The sequence below is a fragment of the Podarcis bocagei genome, assembly GCF_964188305.1.
Source record: "Podarcis bocagei genome assembly, chromosome: 1".
Lineage (NCBI taxonomy): Eukaryota > Metazoa > Chordata > Lepidosauria > Squamata > Lacertidae > Podarcis > Podarcis bocagei.
Window position 1 is genome coordinate 28710235 of NC_138125.1, and position 18787 is coordinate 28729021.

The 18787-nt window shown below is 49.3% G+C and overlaps 1 protein-coding gene across 1 annotated transcript in view; it reads right to left on the reverse strand.

Annotated features, from left to right (window-relative positions):
- TSHR (thyroid stimulating hormone receptor) overlaps positions 1-18787 on the reverse strand; it is a 71522-nt gene that overhangs the window by 17044 nt on the left and 35691 nt on the right. Inside the window, exon 9 of the mRNA XM_081174871.1 lies at positions 14955-15032. Coding sequence (XP_081030997.1) covers positions 14955-15032 — 78 coding nt within the window. The remainder of the gene's footprint in view (positions 1-14954; positions 15033-18787) is intronic.

Genomic DNA, 18787 nt, shown 5'->3' on the forward strand with positions numbered 1-18787 from the left:
GGGTTTGCAGCGGTTCCAGCAGTCCCGCCGGCAGTCTGTGCACTGGTTTGGCCCTCTGGCAGGTGTCGCACCTCGCCACGTAGTCCGCTACCTCCCCTCTCATTCTGGGCCACCAGAAGTCCCTGGCGACTAATTCCATCGTCTTCTCTGTGCCAAAGTGCCCGGCAGTGGGTGCGTCGTGCAACTGCTGCAGTACCTTGGCGCGAAGATCGTCCCCCGGCACGTAGATGGCCCCTTTACGGAGGAGTAATCCATCGCGAACCTGGAACTTGCCGGTCGCCGCCGTGCCCCTTTGCGCCTCTGCCATCTTGGCTCGCGCGAAGGAGTCGTCCTGCAACGCTCTCCTCACCGCATCCAGGTCAACTGTAGCCGAAGCGCACGCCCACACCGTCGGTGCGAAGATGTGCATGGCAGCCGCTGGCTTCGCCTCCTCCAGATACTGCGGTTTACGGGATAGGGCATCCGCCATGACGTTGGTGTCCCCCGGGACATAGTCTATTCGGAAGTTGAAGTTTGCAAAGAATTCGGCCCAACGTATCTGCCTCTGGTTCAGGAACTGCGCCGTGCGCCAGTGCTCCAGATTCTTGTGGTCCGTGCAGACCTGCACCGTGTGCTTGGCGCCGATCAGGAAGTGCCTCCATGCCTTGAATGCTGCATGAATGGCAAGCAACTCCCTGTCCCAGATGGTGTAGTTCTGTTCAGACTTGCTGAGCTTCCTGGAGTAAAACGCTCCCGGCCTCCAGGACCCCTGCGGGTCTTTCTGCAACAGGACTGCTCCCACGGCTCTATCTGATGCGTCCGTCTCCACCCTCATTGGCCTACTGGGGTCGACATGCAACAGCTGCTCTTCCGACGCGAAGAGACGCTTGAGTGCCTGAAAGGACTGCTCCGCCTGTTCCGTCCAGATGAACTTCTTTGTCTTGGAACTGAGCGTGTCCGTGATGGCCGCAGTTTGCATAGCGAACCCCTTGATAAACTTGCGATAGAAGTTCGCAAAGCCAACAAACCGCTGGACCTCCTTCCGGTTGCGCGGGCTCTTCCAGTCCAACACTGCACGAACCTTGGCGCTGTCCATGGCGAGCCCCTTGTCTGACAACCTGTAGCCCAGGAAATCCACCTCCGTCACGTCGAACTGGCACTTTTCCAGCTTGGCGTAAAGCCTATGCTGCTGTAGTCTGCTCAGCACTTCCTTGACGTGTCTGTCGTGATCCTGCTGCGATTCAGAAAATATCAGGATGTCATCCAAGAAGCAGACACACGTCTTGTAGAGGAGCCCCGCCAGCACATGATGCATGAAAGCTTGAAAACAGTGGGAGCCATTTTGCAATCCAAAAGGCATAACTCTGTATTCGTAGGTGCCCAGGGGCGTGAACATGGCTGTCTTCCACTCATCACCCTCCCGCATGCGAATGAGGTTGTATGCCCCTCGCAGGTCCAACTTGGTGAAGACGCGTCCCTTGCGCACCGTCGCGAGGAGGTCGTCGATCCTGGGCATGGGGAAGTCCGATGGCTTGGTCACACTGTTCAAGGTCCGATAGTCCACTACAAGTCTTTTTTGGGGCGTGTCCCGCTTCTTAACAAAGAATACAGGACTGCCCCCCACTGCCTTGGACTCTCGGATGAAACCGCGCTTCAAATTGTGATCTATGAACTCCTTGAGTTCCTGTAGTTCGTCCTCCGACATGGAATACAGCTTCCCTTTGGGCAGCACCGCCCCTGGCAGTAGGTCAATCTTGCAGTCATATGATCTGTGGGGGGGTAGCTTGTCCGCCTCCTTCTCGCAGAAGACCTCTAAAAATCCCGCATATTTGTGGGGGATTGCTTGCAGCGTCCCCAGCTGCAGCTGCGCTTCCTCCTCCTCTCCCTCCTGCCGGGGCAGAATGCAGTGCTCAGCGCAGTATGAGGAGCCAAAGACTAGCTGCCGCTGGTACCAAGCCAACGTCGGACTGTGTCTGTCCAGCCAACTCATGCCCAAGACAATAGGCGTGTCCGGCAGTCTGGTGACATTAAAACTGATGATTTCCCTGTGATTTCCAAGTCGCATCACCATTGGAGGTGTTTGCTTCACCACCTGCCCCCCTAGCAGCTCCCTGCCATCCACCGTGACAACCTGCAGGGGCAGCGTGGCAGGCAGCAGCTGTACAGCGTGTTTATCGACAAAGTCCTGCCCTATAAAGTCCGCATTGCTTCCTGAGTCAACGGTGATTGGCACGTCTAGAGTGAGGCCATTGGGTAGCTGAAGCGATGCAGTGAGCTGCACTACTGGTTTGGGTGGGAGGGGGTCTGTGGGCTGCAAAATCTCTGGGGACTGCTTTACTGACTCGTCTGGCTGGGCCCCAGTGCCTCTGTCTCCAGCCAGACTCCGTCGTTTCCCTGCTGTGTGTCTCTGTGCTGAGTAGCTGCAGTCACCGTCGCAGAGGCTGCAGTGTGTTTGTGGATCCTCTGGGGACACTCTTTCGCCATGTGCTGCGGACTTTCGCAGATGTAACACTTCCTGTTCCCTCTAGGAGGCTTCACTTTGACTGCTCCCGGTGCTGTGGCTCTGGTTGCTGACTGAGCCCTGGCACCTCCAACCTCCATCGGTTCCGCTCCCCCTCCTGGCGGAGGCGTGGATTGCGCACACGCAGCTTCCCTGGGAACGAAGGAGAAGCCTCTCGCTGGTTCGCGCCCTCCACGCCCTTCGTCCCTGCTCCATGGACGTTCCTCCAGCCTCACTCCCACTGCCAGCGCCCTCTGAACGACCTCCTGCGTGGTCCTGGGTCTCTCCCCCCTTGCAATTTCGTCTTTAACCGCACTGTTCAATCCTTCCCAAAATAGGTCTCTGACTGGAGCTGAATCTCTGTCCCATTCCAGGGCACTGGCCAGTGCAAAAAAGCGGGCATGGTACTGTCTTACGCTGGCCCTCCCTTGCTTCAGCCCATGTACCTCCTTCCTGGCAAGATCCACGTCTATACTGGACAAAAAGCAGCCATCCATCGCTTTAATAAAGGCATCCGCGGTTTGGAGCGCCGGATCCTTATCTCTCCACAAATTGCGCAGCCATGCTTTAGCATCTCCATGCAAATGGGACATGATAAATCCCACCTTTTCTTGCTCATCTCTAAAGTCTTTGTTCAGCAGTTGCAGTGCACACTGTACATCTGCTCTAAAGTTGGGGTACTGTTGTAAATTCCCATCGAAGTGAGAGACTAGACCGCCTGTTCTTCTCCCCAACCCAATCCCCTCCGGTTTGGGTGTCAGTTGCCCTTGCTTCGTAAGCACTTCCAACCTGACCTGGAGATCCCTGTAGGCGGCAGCTGCGTCCTCCTCTCTCTTCCTGGATGCAAGTATCTCGGCATTCAGTCGTGTCACTGCTTCTCTGAGTTCTCCTATCTGCTGTTCGGCCGTCATATTGTCTGCCGTTTGTGAGCTGAGTCGTAGGCACCCGCCTTCTCTCCTGTCCGCGGGGCGGTAGATGCCCACAACAGGGGACGGAGCTTACTGTCAGAGCTGCTTCCAGATCCTAGCTCACAGAGGATCACGCTAGCCAGCGGTCACTTTATAAAAGTCTTTATTGAGTTACAGTTTCCATTCTCAAGCTGCTGCGCGCAACTCTACGTCTTAAGGGTTAGACCGGCGAAGCTCCGTCTGAGTCTCCGCCCCCTGTGCACCAGCTTACTAACCTAGCTTTACTCCACCTTTTCCGCCTGACCGTTCTTCTCTGGGTCCCTCTGCCCCCCGGGGTCTCTTCCTTCCGGGACTCTTCTGACGCGGACCCCCCGGACCCTCCTGTCTCCTTGCGCCGGGCTTTAGGACCTGGCTCCCTTTCCGGGCTGCTTACTGCGCCACCTTCCTGTGCATTTGAACTTGGCGCGCGCGCCCAACCTTCCACTTTCCTCCTGACCGTTTCTTCACTCTCCGATGGAGGTGTGGCCACTCCTGACTCGTGCCCTCCCTCCTGTTGCGAGCTGCCAGCGCTTGATGCCTGGCGCCCTTCTTCTCCCCTGCTCTCTGTTGGTGACGCTGGTCCCGATTTCCAACTGCTCCCCTCTGAGCCCCCTCTGGACCCTTCTTCCTGGGGTGTCCCCCTAGGCTCCCCCCTTGCTCTGGCCACTGGTGCTCCTTTCTGTGAATCTTCTGATTCACTGGAAAGACTCGGAGATCTCGGGTCGTTGTCATCACTCATCTTTTCTTCTGCCTCCTCCCCCTCGCTCTCTGTTTCCTCCCTTGCCCTCGCCTCTGCTCCTGAACCCCTGACAGACATTAATATCTTGCTAAATCCAGTGTGGAATGCCTTTTGGAAGCTCTGTAACAGAACTCTACTTAACTAATACCATTGCAAGATTCTTCAGGGTTCAGAAGGACCCAAAGTTCTCAAGTCACTTTTCTTAAGGTGCTTTCATACAAGAGCCAGTAAAAGAATAACCCTGCTAGGATTAATCAGATGAGCAAACCAGGTGATGTAATATTAAAAAGGATGCTTTCTCAAGTATCTTTTACAAAGGCTGCAAGGCTGGCTCCAGGGATGCCAGGTGTCAAGCAGAATTCAATATGGGACTTCAGAAATTCCTTTTCAATTCCATGATTTCATGGTGGTGGAATGTGAGCGGGTACAACTTCTAGCGTTTTAGCTTTCATTATATACACGCCCCCCCCGGCGCATGCAGGCATTTCTTTTGGAAACATTGGGTCAGCAGCGGACCTTCATTTTGGGGGCCTTGAAGTTTGAATGGTCATGGGGGTCCCTTCGCAGCCCACAACGAGAGCTGGGTAGCCACTGTTATCTTCTTCAGTGGGGTTGTTCCGTGACAGATCAGCATATCTTTACAACATCTGTGCTACTGACTGACAAACTTTGGGATTGTTGAAATGTATACCACCAATAATTAATCAATTTGAGGTATGCCACTCAAAGTGGGTCTACGAGACTCAAAATTTTCAAGCAATGTGTGAACTAAATTTGCTTCTGGGGCTCCTCCTGGATTGGGGGCCATGAAACTTAAACTTCATTAATTTCATAGTAGATCTGCCCATCCCTGCCAACCTAGCAGTTCGAAAGCACGTCAAAGTGCAAGTAGATAAATAGGTACCACTCTGGCGGGAAGGTAAACGGTGTTTCCGTGCGCTGCTCTGGTTTGCCAGAAGTGGCTTAATCATGCTGGTCACATGACCTGGAAGCTGTACGCCAGCTCCCTCGGCCAATAAAGTGAGATGAGCGCCGCAACCCCAGAGTCGGTCACGACTGGACCCAATGGTCAGGGGTCCCTTTACCTTTAGATCTGCCCCTGCATATGCACTCACTCCTTGCCCACCTGCGTTGGGGCACTTGGTTGTGCCCCCTCAAAGTTTCATTTGGTTAATATCTGTTTGATATAGTAAGTTCTGGCAGTCATAATGCTCTAGAAGGTAGCAGCATTTGAATTATGTGAACCACGATTACTGATGGGTGATTTAATTAGAGCTCTTACTGGTAAACAAAAATATAATCTCTTTCTCTCTCTTATCTGTATAGATTTAGAGTACATTGACAGTGAAATCCTATACATGTTTACTCAGAAGTAAGCCCAGTGAGTTCAATGAGACTTATTCACAAGTAAGTGTGTAAAGGATCACAGCCCCAAAAGATAATCTTCATGGGGGGAAACCAAGAAACCCCAAGCAGGATTTCTGGATGTGAAGAAAGTAAAAGTAAATAAAACTGATTGTAAGTTTAAAAAGAACAATGACATGTGACTATATAATTAAGGAGAAACAAACATCAAACTCAAACTCAAATTTATAAAGACTTAGGTTTAATAAAACAGATTAGAATTCAATTCCCCCTTTTTTGCCACAGAGTTTTCATCTGGTTTACATTATTTTTATTTTTCTGCACAACCTTGGCCGTAACAATTTTCACAAATTCTGAAGTTCAGCCAGTATAAAAACAATGTGCCTTATTAAATAATCTCTGAACTCTTCTACTGTGTTATTGAATCTACTTATTTAAGCAACTGATGGCCTACATATCTTGGTGATGTAATTTTTATAATTTTGTTTTTGTCCTTTCACTATTCCCTAACATACTACGCTCAATTTTGCTACATACAGCGTCTGACTTGGATTCAAATATGCCCTCCTGTTTATGGAAGGAAGTCGATCCCATAAAAGATAATGAGGGAGGTGACTTTGGTTGAGTCCCCATTTCCCTATAAAAGCTGCCCCAGAGAGCTGGGAGCAATGGTTCTGACCTTTCTCCAGTGGGGTAGAACTCCATCCATGGGGGGTTACACTATATTTAAAGGTAAACATTTTCTTAGGGCAATCTTAGAAGACACAAGCAGTGAAATATATAAAAACTACAATCCACTACAACATAGCATAAATGTAACACTCCAAATAAAATATCAGTAATATACTGTTGCTGACATTTTGATGCACATGCAGTAAGTAAAACACACGCCTGCGCTCTTTTGCATGTCCTAGTTTGCCTGTTTATTTTTTTATTTTGCATCCTATCAAACTCCATCCAGTGGTGTGGATGGAAAAATGGAAATGTGTGTTAATATTGCCAAAAGCACACACAGAAAATTTGGATCTGAGCGTTTGTGATATAAGATCCCCATTGGGAAGCAGCCAATGCAGCTTCTTCACTTATTCCGTTTGTGTTTGTGTGTGTGTTTTAGATTGTGAGCTCAGACTTTGGGCAGGGCATGCTCATTTTAACTTTGTATTACTTTTGTATAGCATCTAGTGTATTTCAGGAACTTTTATCAAATAACAATAAATTAACAGACCTTACAACGATGCAGTGCTTACATTGTGTTTGAGAAAGAGGGAATGCCTCTTTGAAGATGCATGAAGGTTTTGTAAAAATCCATGTATCGGGTAAATACTGCGGGAGGAATTCATGCTAAGGTGATCATTCCAGGGCTTCTGCTACAACAACAATTGTACCTTGCCCATCTGACTGGGTTGCCCCAGCCACTCTGAGCAGCTGCAGGGACTCATTAGTTGAGGGGAAATATACATACATACAGAAATTAAAACCCAGAAAGGGGAAAAAATGAGGACAGAAATTGCATTCCTCCCACCTTGCTACGCTGTTTCCTGATGCCAGGCAGGACTTTGGAGAGACCAGGGGTCAGCATACTTTTTCAGCAGGGGGCCAGTCCACTGTCCCTCAGACCTTGTGGGGGGCCAGACTACATTTTGAAAAAAAATATGAACGAATTCCTATGCCCCACATATACCGTATTTTTCGCCCTATAAGACGCACCGGCCCATAGGACGCACCTAGTTTTCAGGGGGGGAAATCAAGGAAAAAAATATGATTTCCCCCCCGCAGCTCTGGGAGCAGCGGACAGGCTGCACGCAGCCTGTGCGCTACTCCAAGACCTTCTCCCTGCTTTTGCGGGAGGTGGCGGAATTCCCCCACCTCCCGCAAAAGCCCACAGGAGCCCCACTTGACTCCTGCGGGCTTTTCGACTAGGAGGGAGAAGGGACTGAAAGGGCCAGTCAGTCCCTTCTCCCTGCTTGGGGAAAAGCCCCCAAGAGCCGCTTGCTCTTTAAAGGGTGCACGGCTCCTGCAGGCTTTTCTAGGAGGTTGGGGAATTCCCCCACCTCCTAGAAAAGCCGCGGAGCCACTTTAAAGAGCGCACGGCTTTTGCGGGCTTTTGCGGGAGGTGGGGGAATTCCCCCATCTCCTGCAAAAGCCCGCAGGAGGGAGAAGGGACTGATTCGGCCAGTCAGTCCCTTCTCCCTCCTTGGGGAAAAGCCCCCAAGAGCGGCGCGCTCTTTAAAAGGTGCACGGCTCCTGCAGGCTTTTCTAGGAGGTTGGGGAATTCCCCCACCTCCTAGAAAAGCCGCGGAGCCACTTTAAAGAGCGCACGGCTTTTGCGGGCTTTTGCGGGAGGTGGGGGAATTCCCCCATCTCCTGCAAAAGCCCGCAGGAGGGAGAAGGGACTGATTCGGCCAGTCAGTCCCTTCTCCCTCCTTGGGGAAAAGCCCCCAAGAGCGGCGCGCTCTTTAAAAGGTGCACGGCTCCTGCAGGCTTTTCTAGGAGGTTGGGGAATTCCCCCACCTCCTAGAAAAGCCGGGGAGCCCCTTTAAAGAGCGCACGGCTTTTGCCTGCTTTTGCAGGAGGTGGGGGAATTCCCCCATCTCCCGCAAAAGCCCGCAGGAGGGAGAAGGGACTGATTCGGCCAGTCAGTCCCTTCTCCCTCCTTGGGGAAAAGCCCCCAAGAGCGGCGCGCTCTTTAAAAGGTGCACGGCTCCTGCAGGCTTTTCTAGGAGGTTGGGGAATTCCCCCACCTCCTAGAAAAGCCGCGGAGCCACTTTAAAGAGCGCACGGCTTTTGCGGGCTTTTGCGGGAGGTGGGGGAATTCCCCCATCTCCTGCAAAAGCCCGCAGGAGGGAGAAGGGACTGATTCGGCCAGTCAGTCCCTTCTCCCTCCTTGGGGAAAAGCCCCCAAGAGCGGCGCGCTCTTTAAAAGGTGCACGGCTCCTGCAGGCTTTTCTAGGAGGTTGGGGAATTCCCCCACCTCCTAGAAAAGCCGGGGAGCCCCTTTAAAGAGCGCACGGCTTTTGCCTGCTTTTGCAGGAGGTGGGGGAATTCCCCCATCTCCCGCAAAAGCCCGCAGGAGGGAGAAGGGACTGATTCGGCCAGTCAGTCCCTTCTCCCTCCTTGGGGAAAAGCCCCCAAGAGCGGCGCGCTCTTTAAAAGGTGCACGGCTCCTGCAGGCTTTTCTAGGAGGTTGGGGAATTCCCCCCCTCGTAGAAAAGCCGCGGAGCCCCTTTAAAGAGCGCACGGCTTTTGCCTGCTTTTGCGGGAGGTGGGGGAATTTCCTCATCTCCCGCAAAAGCCCAAAGGAGGGTTGGAGAGCAGCGGCAAGGCGTCGCGCGCCTTCCTGCTGCCCCCCATCCTCTGGGGCTGGCGATGGGAGAAGCGCTGCTTTCCCCACCGCCAGCCTCAAACCCGGGTTGGAGAGCAGCGGCAACGCGTCGCGCGCCTTCCTGCTGCCCCCCATCCTCTGGGGCTGGCGATGGGGGAAGCGCTGCTTTCCCCACCGCCAGCCTCAAACCCGGGTTGGAGAGCAGCAGCAAGGCGTCGCGCGCCTTCCTGCTGCCCCCCATCCTCTGGGGCTGGCGATGGGAGAAGCGCTGCTTTCCCCACCGCCAGCCTCAAACCCGGGTTGGAGAGCAGCGGCAAGGCGTCGCGCGCCTTCCTGCTGCTCCCCATCCCCTGGGGCTGGCGATGGGGGAAGCGCTGCTTTCCCCACCGCCAGCCTCAAACCCGGGTTGGAGAGCAGCGGCAAGGCGTCGCGCGCCTTCCTGCTGCCCCCCATCCTCTGGGGCTGGCGATGGGGGAAGTGCTGCTTTCCCCACCGCCAGCCTCAAACCCGGGTTGGAGAGCAGCGGCAAGGCGTCGCACGCCTTCCTGCTGCCCCCCATCCTCTGGGGCTGGCGATGGGGGAAGTGCTGCTTTCCCTACCGCCAGCCTCAAACCCGGGTTGGAGAGCAGCGGCAAGGCGTCGCGCGCCTTCCTGCTGCCCCCCATCCTCTGGGGCTGGCGATGGGGGAAGCGCTGCTTTCCCCACCGCCAGCCTCAAACCCGGGTTGGAGAGCAGCGGCAAGGCGTTGCGCGCCTTCCTGCTGCCCCCCATCCTCTGGGGCTGGCGATGGGGGAAGCGCTGCTTTCCCCACCGCCAGCCTCAAACCCGGGTTGGAGAGTAGCAGCAAGGCGTTGCGCGCCTTCCTGCTGCCCCCCATCCTCTGGGGCTGGCGATGGGGGAAGCGCTGCTTTCCCCACCGCCAGCCTCAAACCCGGGTTGGAGAGTAGCAGCAAGGCGTTGCGCGCCTTCCTGCTGCCCCCCATCCTCTGGGGCTGGCGATGGGGGAAGCGCTGCTTTCCCCACCGCCAGCCTCAAACCCGGGTTGGAGAGTAGCAGCAAGGCGTCGCGCGCCTTCCTGCTGCCCCCCATCCTCTGGGGCTGGCGATGGGGGAAGCGCTGCTTTCCTCCACCGCCAGCCTCAAACAGCAGACTCTCCTGGCTTCAGCGGAAGCAACGCGAAGCCTCCGGAGCGCAGGCTTCGGAGGCTTCGTGTTGCTATCGCTGAAGCCAAGGAGTCTGCATTCGCCCCATAAGACGCACCCACATTTCCCCTTCATTTTTGGAGGGGAAAAAGTGCGTCTTATAGGGCGAAAAATACGGTAACTCAGAGATGCATTTTAAGCACACATTCTACTCATGTAAAAACACCAGGCAGGCCCCACAAATAACCCAGAGATGCATTTTAAATAATAGGACACATTCTACTCCTGTAAAAACACACTGATTCCTGGAACGTCCGCGGGCTGGATTTAGAAGGCGATTGGGCCAGATCTGGCCCCCGGGCCTTAGTTTGCCTACTCATGGGATAGACTATATTTTTCTGTGTATAAGACAATGGGTTTTTTGCTAATTTTTTAAAGTCAAAAATTGAGGGTCGACTTAAACACAGATAGTGAATGCGCAGGGGTTCAGGCTCAGGCTCAGGTCCAAGTCTGTGCTCTGGCAGCCTAGGCCTGGGCTTGGGCTCTTGAAATACAGTGGTGCCCCGCAAGACGAATGCCTCGCAAGACGGAAAACCCGCTAGACGAAAGGGTTTTCCGTTTTGGAGGTGCTCCGCAAAACGAATCCCCTATGGGCTTGCTTCGCAAGACGAAAATGTCTTGCGAGTTCCTGCGGGTTTTTTCCCCCTTCCCCCCTTTTTCTAAGCCGCTAAGCCGCTTATCAGCTGATCCGATAAGCTGATAAGCCGCTAAAAGCCGCTAATAGCGCTAATCCGCTAATCCGTCAATGGGCTTGCTTCGCAAGACGAAAAAACCGCTAGACGAAGAGAATCACAGAACAGATTCTTTTCGTCTTGCGAGGCACCACTGTATGGCAACCCTAACACCCTAACCCTAACAAAGTTCAACAACTTTGGCCAACTTCCATCAAAAAAGCTTGTGTGACCTCCTCCCCATCTCCAAAAAAGCTCAAAGTTGTTCTGTTTGATGCTTAAAATATTGATTTCTTAATGTTGGCTTCAAAAAACTAGGGGTCCTCTTATACATGGGGGCATCTTATACATGGAAAAACACGGTAAGTACATAAAAGAGCCTGCTAGATCAGGCCTAAAACCCACCTAGTCCAGCATCCTAGACTCGCAATGACCAGTCAGATGCCCATGAGATGCCCCAAAGAAGGACTTAAGCTTATCTCAGACCCTCCAATGTCAGAGGTCCTCCAACCCTCTGGTAGGAGCGCTTTGTGATTGCTGCAGCCCCCTAACACTTATATGAAGGAAACATAATAAAGTATAATAACCATGACCACGAACGGCTGTTTGCTTTCGTTCTCAATGCCAAACATGGGGGGAAAAAGGATTTCAAATGGACTGCACATTTAAAGTTTTGCCAGCTTTCATATTTTGAAGTTTGGTACTCTGTGTTTTCCTTGCAAAAGCCAATCTAGTTGGTGCTGAAGCAACTTAGTAACACAAAGCAGATTGTCAAGAAACCATTTTGGTATGAATATATTTTCATAAATGCCTATCTATGATCTCAATGTATTGGATGCTAGAAACGAATTCATTGCAGCATTCCCTATTTCGGCCAACAACACCTGAAAACAATTACATGTTGCTGCTTTGGAAAAGAGCTTTGAAAGATGCTTTAGGAACACCAGCCACCTGCAAAACAATCACCAGCACCCGCACTGCACTGACCTTTTTTCTTTTCTTTTTTTAAAAAGCCATAAAATAGATAATGAACACATAACTGAAAATTAACCACTAAGCAGCACGTATTTAATCAATGCCAATGAAGAAGATAACATCCCAACATGTTAAGATGAATTATACTTTCCCACCCTGTTACCTAAAGTTGTTTTCCAGATCAGGGATTGGTTCTGGAAAGTGCTGCATGGCAAACACATCTTGTATTGAGTGCTGGTCCCTCAGACAAGTTCAGTAGGTCAGTTTATGAATGACACTGAAGAGCAGTACAGACTTTATCTTATGTCTCTCAGTGGAGGCTGGTTCATTTGGGCAAATGGGGCATGGCCCCACCAACCTCAGTCTGTTGGTCTCCCTGCCTTCCACCCTACCACCACTGATCACTTCTTATGTTAAGCCAGATGGGGTGTCCTTGTGCAACCATCCCCAGGACCAAAATGAGGGAAAGTGTATTCCCACTGAAAGTCGGGACCTCGGATCCTTGCTGAAAATAGCAGGGGGTCAGAATAACTCACTCTGCGCCTTCTTCCCCAAATCCCTAAAACTGGCCCAGACATATCCTTAGCAGCAGAGGGAAGTGCATAGACACAAGGCCTGGGAACACAGAGGAGAGGCCATTGGAATCGACTGAGTGGAAAGTGTCTACAGCTAACTTTCTGCTTGGTGAACCCAACAAGATGCCTGGTGGTTGACTCAGGGTCCTCTCACCGTCCAGTTTCCTGGGGAAAAATTATTTTGGCAGCAAAAGAGGCCTGTTCCTTTGCCACCATAGCAAGGGAGAGCGCAAATGGCAGTGTGGCGGGCAGTGAGATCAAAATTCTACCCTCTCTCCTCCTCCACATTTGGATTTGGGTCCAAAAGGCCAAGCCAAAGTATGGAAGCATGGAGAACAAGTGGTAAACAAACACAATTTGTGACACTGCACAACATCATTGCTAATCACAGAGCCTGTCCACTAAGGCCTTAGATTGTGTTTTCCCAGCTTTGTGGAACATGAGCTGACCTGAGACAGATTTAGGTCTGATCTTAAACCAGGAGGTTTGAATACAGCAAAATATACAGTAAAGTGATTTTAACACAGCAAGATATACAGCAAAGATAGAGTAAGACTGTTTAAAATAAATGCCTTTAATCCTATTAAATATGTCATGATCTGATTAGCAGAAAGGGTCCGTGGGTCAGAATAGGTCTGTGATACTCATTATACCTTGTTTTTCCGTATTTCTCACAGCCAACCTCAGAATGAAAGCGAAGCCTCCTCAGGGAAGGGAAGGCTCAGAAGTTGGCAAATCGCTAACTCCAAACTCTCTCCGTTTATTTTTAACATTGGATGAAATGTTTCCCTTGTGCCCAAAGACTTAATATTTCGGTTGAATTTGGAGCAGTGCATGCTAGAAAAGGTGATCAAATCATGAACCTCATTTTGTTTTTGCTCAACTTGTCCAGAACTTGAGCTCTTTTGTTTGGAACTTAGGCAGCTGTGCTGGCTGACACAGTTGGTAGATTATGCCGATTGGGCCTCTGAATCCTAGCCAAGATCTCATTATGCGAAGAGCAGCAAGTGCGTAATCATTCCTCTGAGGCTGGAAGAGAACTGTTGACTAGGTCCCTTCTGCTGCGTTTCTTGCTTATTTCTGAGGATGGAGCGCGGTGACCGAAAAACACAGCAACGTAATCAATGGCACTTGCCTCAGCTACAGAAAGAGGGGTGGCGTAAGGCCCACAGGTCACTAGCAGAGCAACTGTTTTGAATGCAGGAGATCCCAGGTTAAATTCCCAGCACCTCCTGGTAGGGCTGGGAATGTCTCCTGTTTGAAATCCTGGACAGCCACTGACAGCCAGACGATACTCACCTTGGTGGGATACCAGTCTGACTTGGTAAAAGGCCACTTCCTGTGTTCCCATGAACTTGCGTTAACACACAGCCTCTGGGACAACTGTTTGGAAGGCAGGTCTCGAAGTGTGCAAGTCTGCCCTTATCAAGGCAAACACTGGTTTCACATCTTCTGTAACAGGGGTATGCTTTTTGGACTCCAACTCCCATCAACCCTATTCAGGTTGGCCAATGGTTAGGGATGATTGGGACCCACTGATTATTTGTGTGTGAACACTGGGAATACATGTAAGGGGTTAAGCCCCTCTTTTTGGGGGGCGGGATATAAAACACTACAGGTAGGGCTTACCTGATTACAACGCTATCTGACCAAAAGCTTGGTGAAAAGAAAAGTCTTAACAGAGCATCAAAAAGCCAACAGAGGGATGCGCTGTGGAAAGGTGGATGATTGGGTAGCCTCTGTTCTTGTTTTTATTATGTGCTTTTTATATTGTGCTTTTATGTTGTGAACAGCCGAGATCTATGGGTATAGGGCGGTATATGCATTTTAATAATAATAATAATAATAATAATAATAATAATAATAATAATAATAATAATAATAATGACCAGGCTTCTTGAGGCAAGCAGTTATACAAAGCAGGGTCAAAACCAAAAAGGCTATATTCTGTACCATATTCCAGCTAAACCAACTTTCAGTGTCAGTAGGGCACAAAGTACAGCCTCAGATTAGAACAGGCAGGCTGGCTCATGAGTTTGGCACTATCATCACTAGCGAAATGTCAGGGACTGTTGGGAAGCTGACGAGTGCGCACCAGTGGAAGGAGGGATGAAGTCTGACATGGGAGACGAGACCAGTGATTTGTGTGGAACTGTACCAGCCAGGAGGCAAGAATCGTAGGCAGGGGAAGCGTCAAAGATGGAGGGTGGAGCACAGGATGAGTTGGAATAAGAGGAAAAGAGGCAAGTCAGGCAAGTGAAGGGCCAGGTGCTTCCCCACCTTCTCCTGCACTACTCTCTCCCAGAACCAGGAGGGGATTGAAAAGGGATGAGCAGAGGAAACTCCTATGCTGGTGTAGCCTCTGCTTGCATGGGCGAAGCTCACTGGAGGAAGTACATAAACTGCTGGAGCAGAAGCGGTCCCCTGGTGCAGCAACTGCTCCATTGAGTGCGGACCTGGGAATAGATTGTTGCGCAAGAGTATCCAGAGCTGCAGAAGCGATTGTTGAGTGTTATCTTTGACAATCAAGAGTTAACTATCTGCTGTGCTTGTTCCTCTGGCTGTGAAGTGCCCTTGGCACGAAAGACACATTATGCGAAACAACCATCAGAGGATGCTTAGAGTACCATTAAATAACAATGCTATAATTTCAAGGTATCTCTCCTTGCTCTTACTCACAGTAGGCTTGGACCGCTCTGCACACCCAAAAAAGCATCTTCATCAATAACTCTCAGATATTTGTTCTTATTCAGATACCTGCAAGGGGGAAAGATAGCACCAATAATTAGCTGATAGCTTATATTTTAACAGAGTTAGTTGTATGGGAATAGTAAAAAGTAAAAAAGTCAGACTGGGAAGCTAGGTCAGCTTTTGCTGAATATCAGGCCCACTTTCTTCATCAAGGGGTTCCTACCAGAACATCCACTGAAGCCTACGGACAGGATTTCCCTAAGGAGCCTCACCAGCAGCTACCCCGCTTTGCCCCCCAAAATTGGTTGTGGTGTGCGTGTCAGGATAACTCCCAGAACAGTGGTCAGAAGGAGGGGAGGGGAGATCGTTCCATCCAGCAAGCTAAAATTCTGATACAGACAGAATGTTCATTTCCCTTCCTCCCAAAGCAGCCCAGGGTGGGAAACAAGTGTTAAAACAATAAAAACTTTATTAAAAAAATTCCAGAAAATATTCAGACTAGAAAAATCATATTAAAAGAGCAATGTCTTCAATAGGCATTGATTCTAATATTCAAGGAACCAGTGACCTGAGCTATCTCAAGAAACAGCAAACCAGGGGAGCAAGCAAAGCATCCAGATGCCCCAGTCCTCCCAGTGCTGCAGAAATAAAAGGAATGTATAATCTCCAGCAATATTGAATGTCTAATCTGTCAGTCAAGGTGAGAAACTTGTGGCTCTCTTTTTGATATGTAGAAATGGCATGGCAATGGACACCAGTGAATAATGCAACAACAACAACAACAACAATAACACCAGCAATAATGAATGTATAATCTGTCAATCAAGGTGAGAAACTTGTGGCTCTCTTTTTGATATGTAGAAATGGCATGGCAATGGACACCAGTGAACAAGATTATGAGATCCCTGATCAACCATAAAAATTAGTTCCACTTGTATTGAGCACTTAGGAAAACTGCATATAATATAATAACGTGCATCATAATGTGTGTACAATGTGCAAGAAATGTTCGCATTTTTAGTAGAACGGCAGGGGCGCGGGTGCTTCTTATTGTGATTAAGGAAAGAGATGAGAATTGGGGGGGGGGGAGGAGTCAATGTAGATAAGGGCAACAATATGTTAAGAAAATCTGGACTCTATCTGGAAGCACCCAAAGTTCTTCATATATAAAGTTGCAGTGGCATTGCTTTTTTCTGTGGCTTTATGGATTTTAAAATTTCCAACAATACAAAAACTGGAGTGTGCCTGAAGTTAGTAAGCACCTTAGAAAGATTAAACGTGGTGCTGTTTTTTTTTTAAAACACACACACACACAAGCAAACGAACAAACAGCCCTTGCAAATTAAAAACATTAAACAAAAAACATTAGACAACTGACATGTGGATGGGAAGTTTGGTGTGCTAGAATGAAGTATGGGAAGACTCTTCTGCCTTGAATACTAAAAATCAATGGAAGATGAATAATTGTTGTTGTTGTTTTTACAAGTCTTTTCTCTGATATTTAGGACTTCGTTGGAAAATTGAAACCTAGCTATCTGGTTCTACCAAGAAGGCAACACAGACTTTCAAACCAACGACATGTTCATAACAATGCCTTAGCAAGGAGGGGCTGCAATGACAGCTGCCAACTTCAACATCTAAGAGCCAGAATGTAGGATTTCCTGATGTTAATGGGTTTCAGTTGCTTAAACCTTTTCTTTTAATAGTATCCAAAAGGATTTTTCTTGCTAACTCATTTTATTGTTATGTTTTTGTTGGTACAACATCTAGAGAACTTATTTTAATAAATGTTAAAGGTGATTAATAAAGAAAGTAAGACAAAATATGCTAAAAGGCATACAGACGTTTAAGGGACTGTCTAGTTTGGCCCTTGTTTGTGCTCCCTGTGGGGGGAGTTCTATTTACAGCAGGGAGGGACATTTATGAGTAAAGATTTGGAAGATGGTCTGCGCAGACGGTCTTATGTCTGTGCAAGCAAGCATATGTTCATGTGCGCACAAGCTTGGCCTCTTTTGTCTAGTTACCTATAGCACAAGCATCACATAAGGAGGTACAAAAATAAATCGGGGGGTGGGAAAGATCTGAATGGTAGACAGAATATCCTGTCTATCTGCCTTTCTAAATCTTACGCATATTCTGAAAAGGCTCTGACCTTGTTTCGTTTCTTTGATCCGAGGAATTTATTAATGTTATTATTCTACGGGGATTGACTGGCTTAAAAAAGCCTTCTATGATAAAAGCCTTTTTCTATGAGGGTTAGAAGTTCAAACTGAATTGGTTTTGGAGAAGCATTGTTACTTAGGAGCTGCCCACATCTTTCACAATGGTTTTGTTGGCAGACCACCTCTGCTTTACAAAGGTGACATGAAGGCTGGCAACATCAACCCTGTGGTGCAGGAATCCCATACGGATAACCACAGTGCCTGGAGACAAACAGACAGACAGGTTGTGTATCCACAGTTGTGTATCCCCAGCAGTGACCAGAGGAAGAATGACCACTGAGAGGAGTGCAGAGAAAAGCAACACCATGGTGCTTCTGCGTCAGCACAACCAGATGCCTTCATCTGCCCCATCTGCAACAAAACATATCTACAGCCACAGCAGGCTCTGCAACCCTCCAAGAGTTTGGTTTCATCCCCAAAGGCTCATTCCTTCACCATCTCCCGAGACAGATGGATGCCAGCCAACCAACCCCGCCTAACTCCATGCCAGAAAGAACATTCTGTTATTCTTTTCTCAACACCTTTTTCTTCAGTGATATATGTAAATGGTGACTGGGCATCACAGGGGTCATATCAGTGCTCAAAATGGCCAAAAAGAGCTTGGTGTCCATGTCAACTATTTATTTGATGTAGCTGTTCAGATATTTTGAATTTCCTTATAAAGCTGACTCGAGGCATTTTGAGGTCTGGGATAAAGGACAAGATGGTCCCCCTTCCAATCCCATTTACAGAAGCCAACTACCGTATACTGCCAGTTGAACCTTCATGGGGCAGCATACTACAAAATTATTTAAGGCAGCAATATAGCTTAGGAGGAGGTACAGGGCAAATCATGGGGCACATACAGCTCTATCCTTGAACCACCTCTCCATTAATCCCTGCCTGCCTCTCTAGCAATCTCTATCTGGGCCATCAAGCTACACAAAACCAATAACCTAATGACCAATGCCCCTCCCCGAAAAAAACCCCAGACACTTGTGGCTCTGTGGTCATATCCACAAGTATTGAAATGCAATTTCTCTCTGCTCCTTTTTTGGAGCTCCACAAGTGGTCCTTCTGAACCTGGAACTATGTTCAATATGTTTTGTTTGGAATGCAACAAGTCCATCTTTCTTCTCCTATTTCTTATCTGGAAGGGCATAAAACAATAGCAGGCGCCCATCAGGTTGCTGTAGCATGAGTCAAAATAACAGGGCCATCCAAAATCGGCATTCCAGCCTCTCTCAGGTAGGAGCCAATGATCAGATGCTGAAAATCCAAGCCTTGAGACAGCCTGAAACTTGGTCAGTTGTCTTAGACCGGAGCTGGGACACTGTGCCAAAACGAAAGCAGAGCTGGGCTAGACCAAAGAAGCATCAGAATTTTTCCTAATTCTTGCTGTGCGAGAAGACAAGTCGAAGCCAGAGCAGAGTGCAGACCAAACAAGAATGAAACACAGTTTAAGACTATTATGCAATGGCAGAATGGAACAGGGGGAAAGGCAGAAAGCTTTTTGCTAAGGCAACATTCCCGTATGTAATATATGAACATCTGGCTGGAGAGGAGGACCAGATTGGCAAAATCTCTTTTAGGAGAGGGAGGCGCAAGGAATTTAGGAGC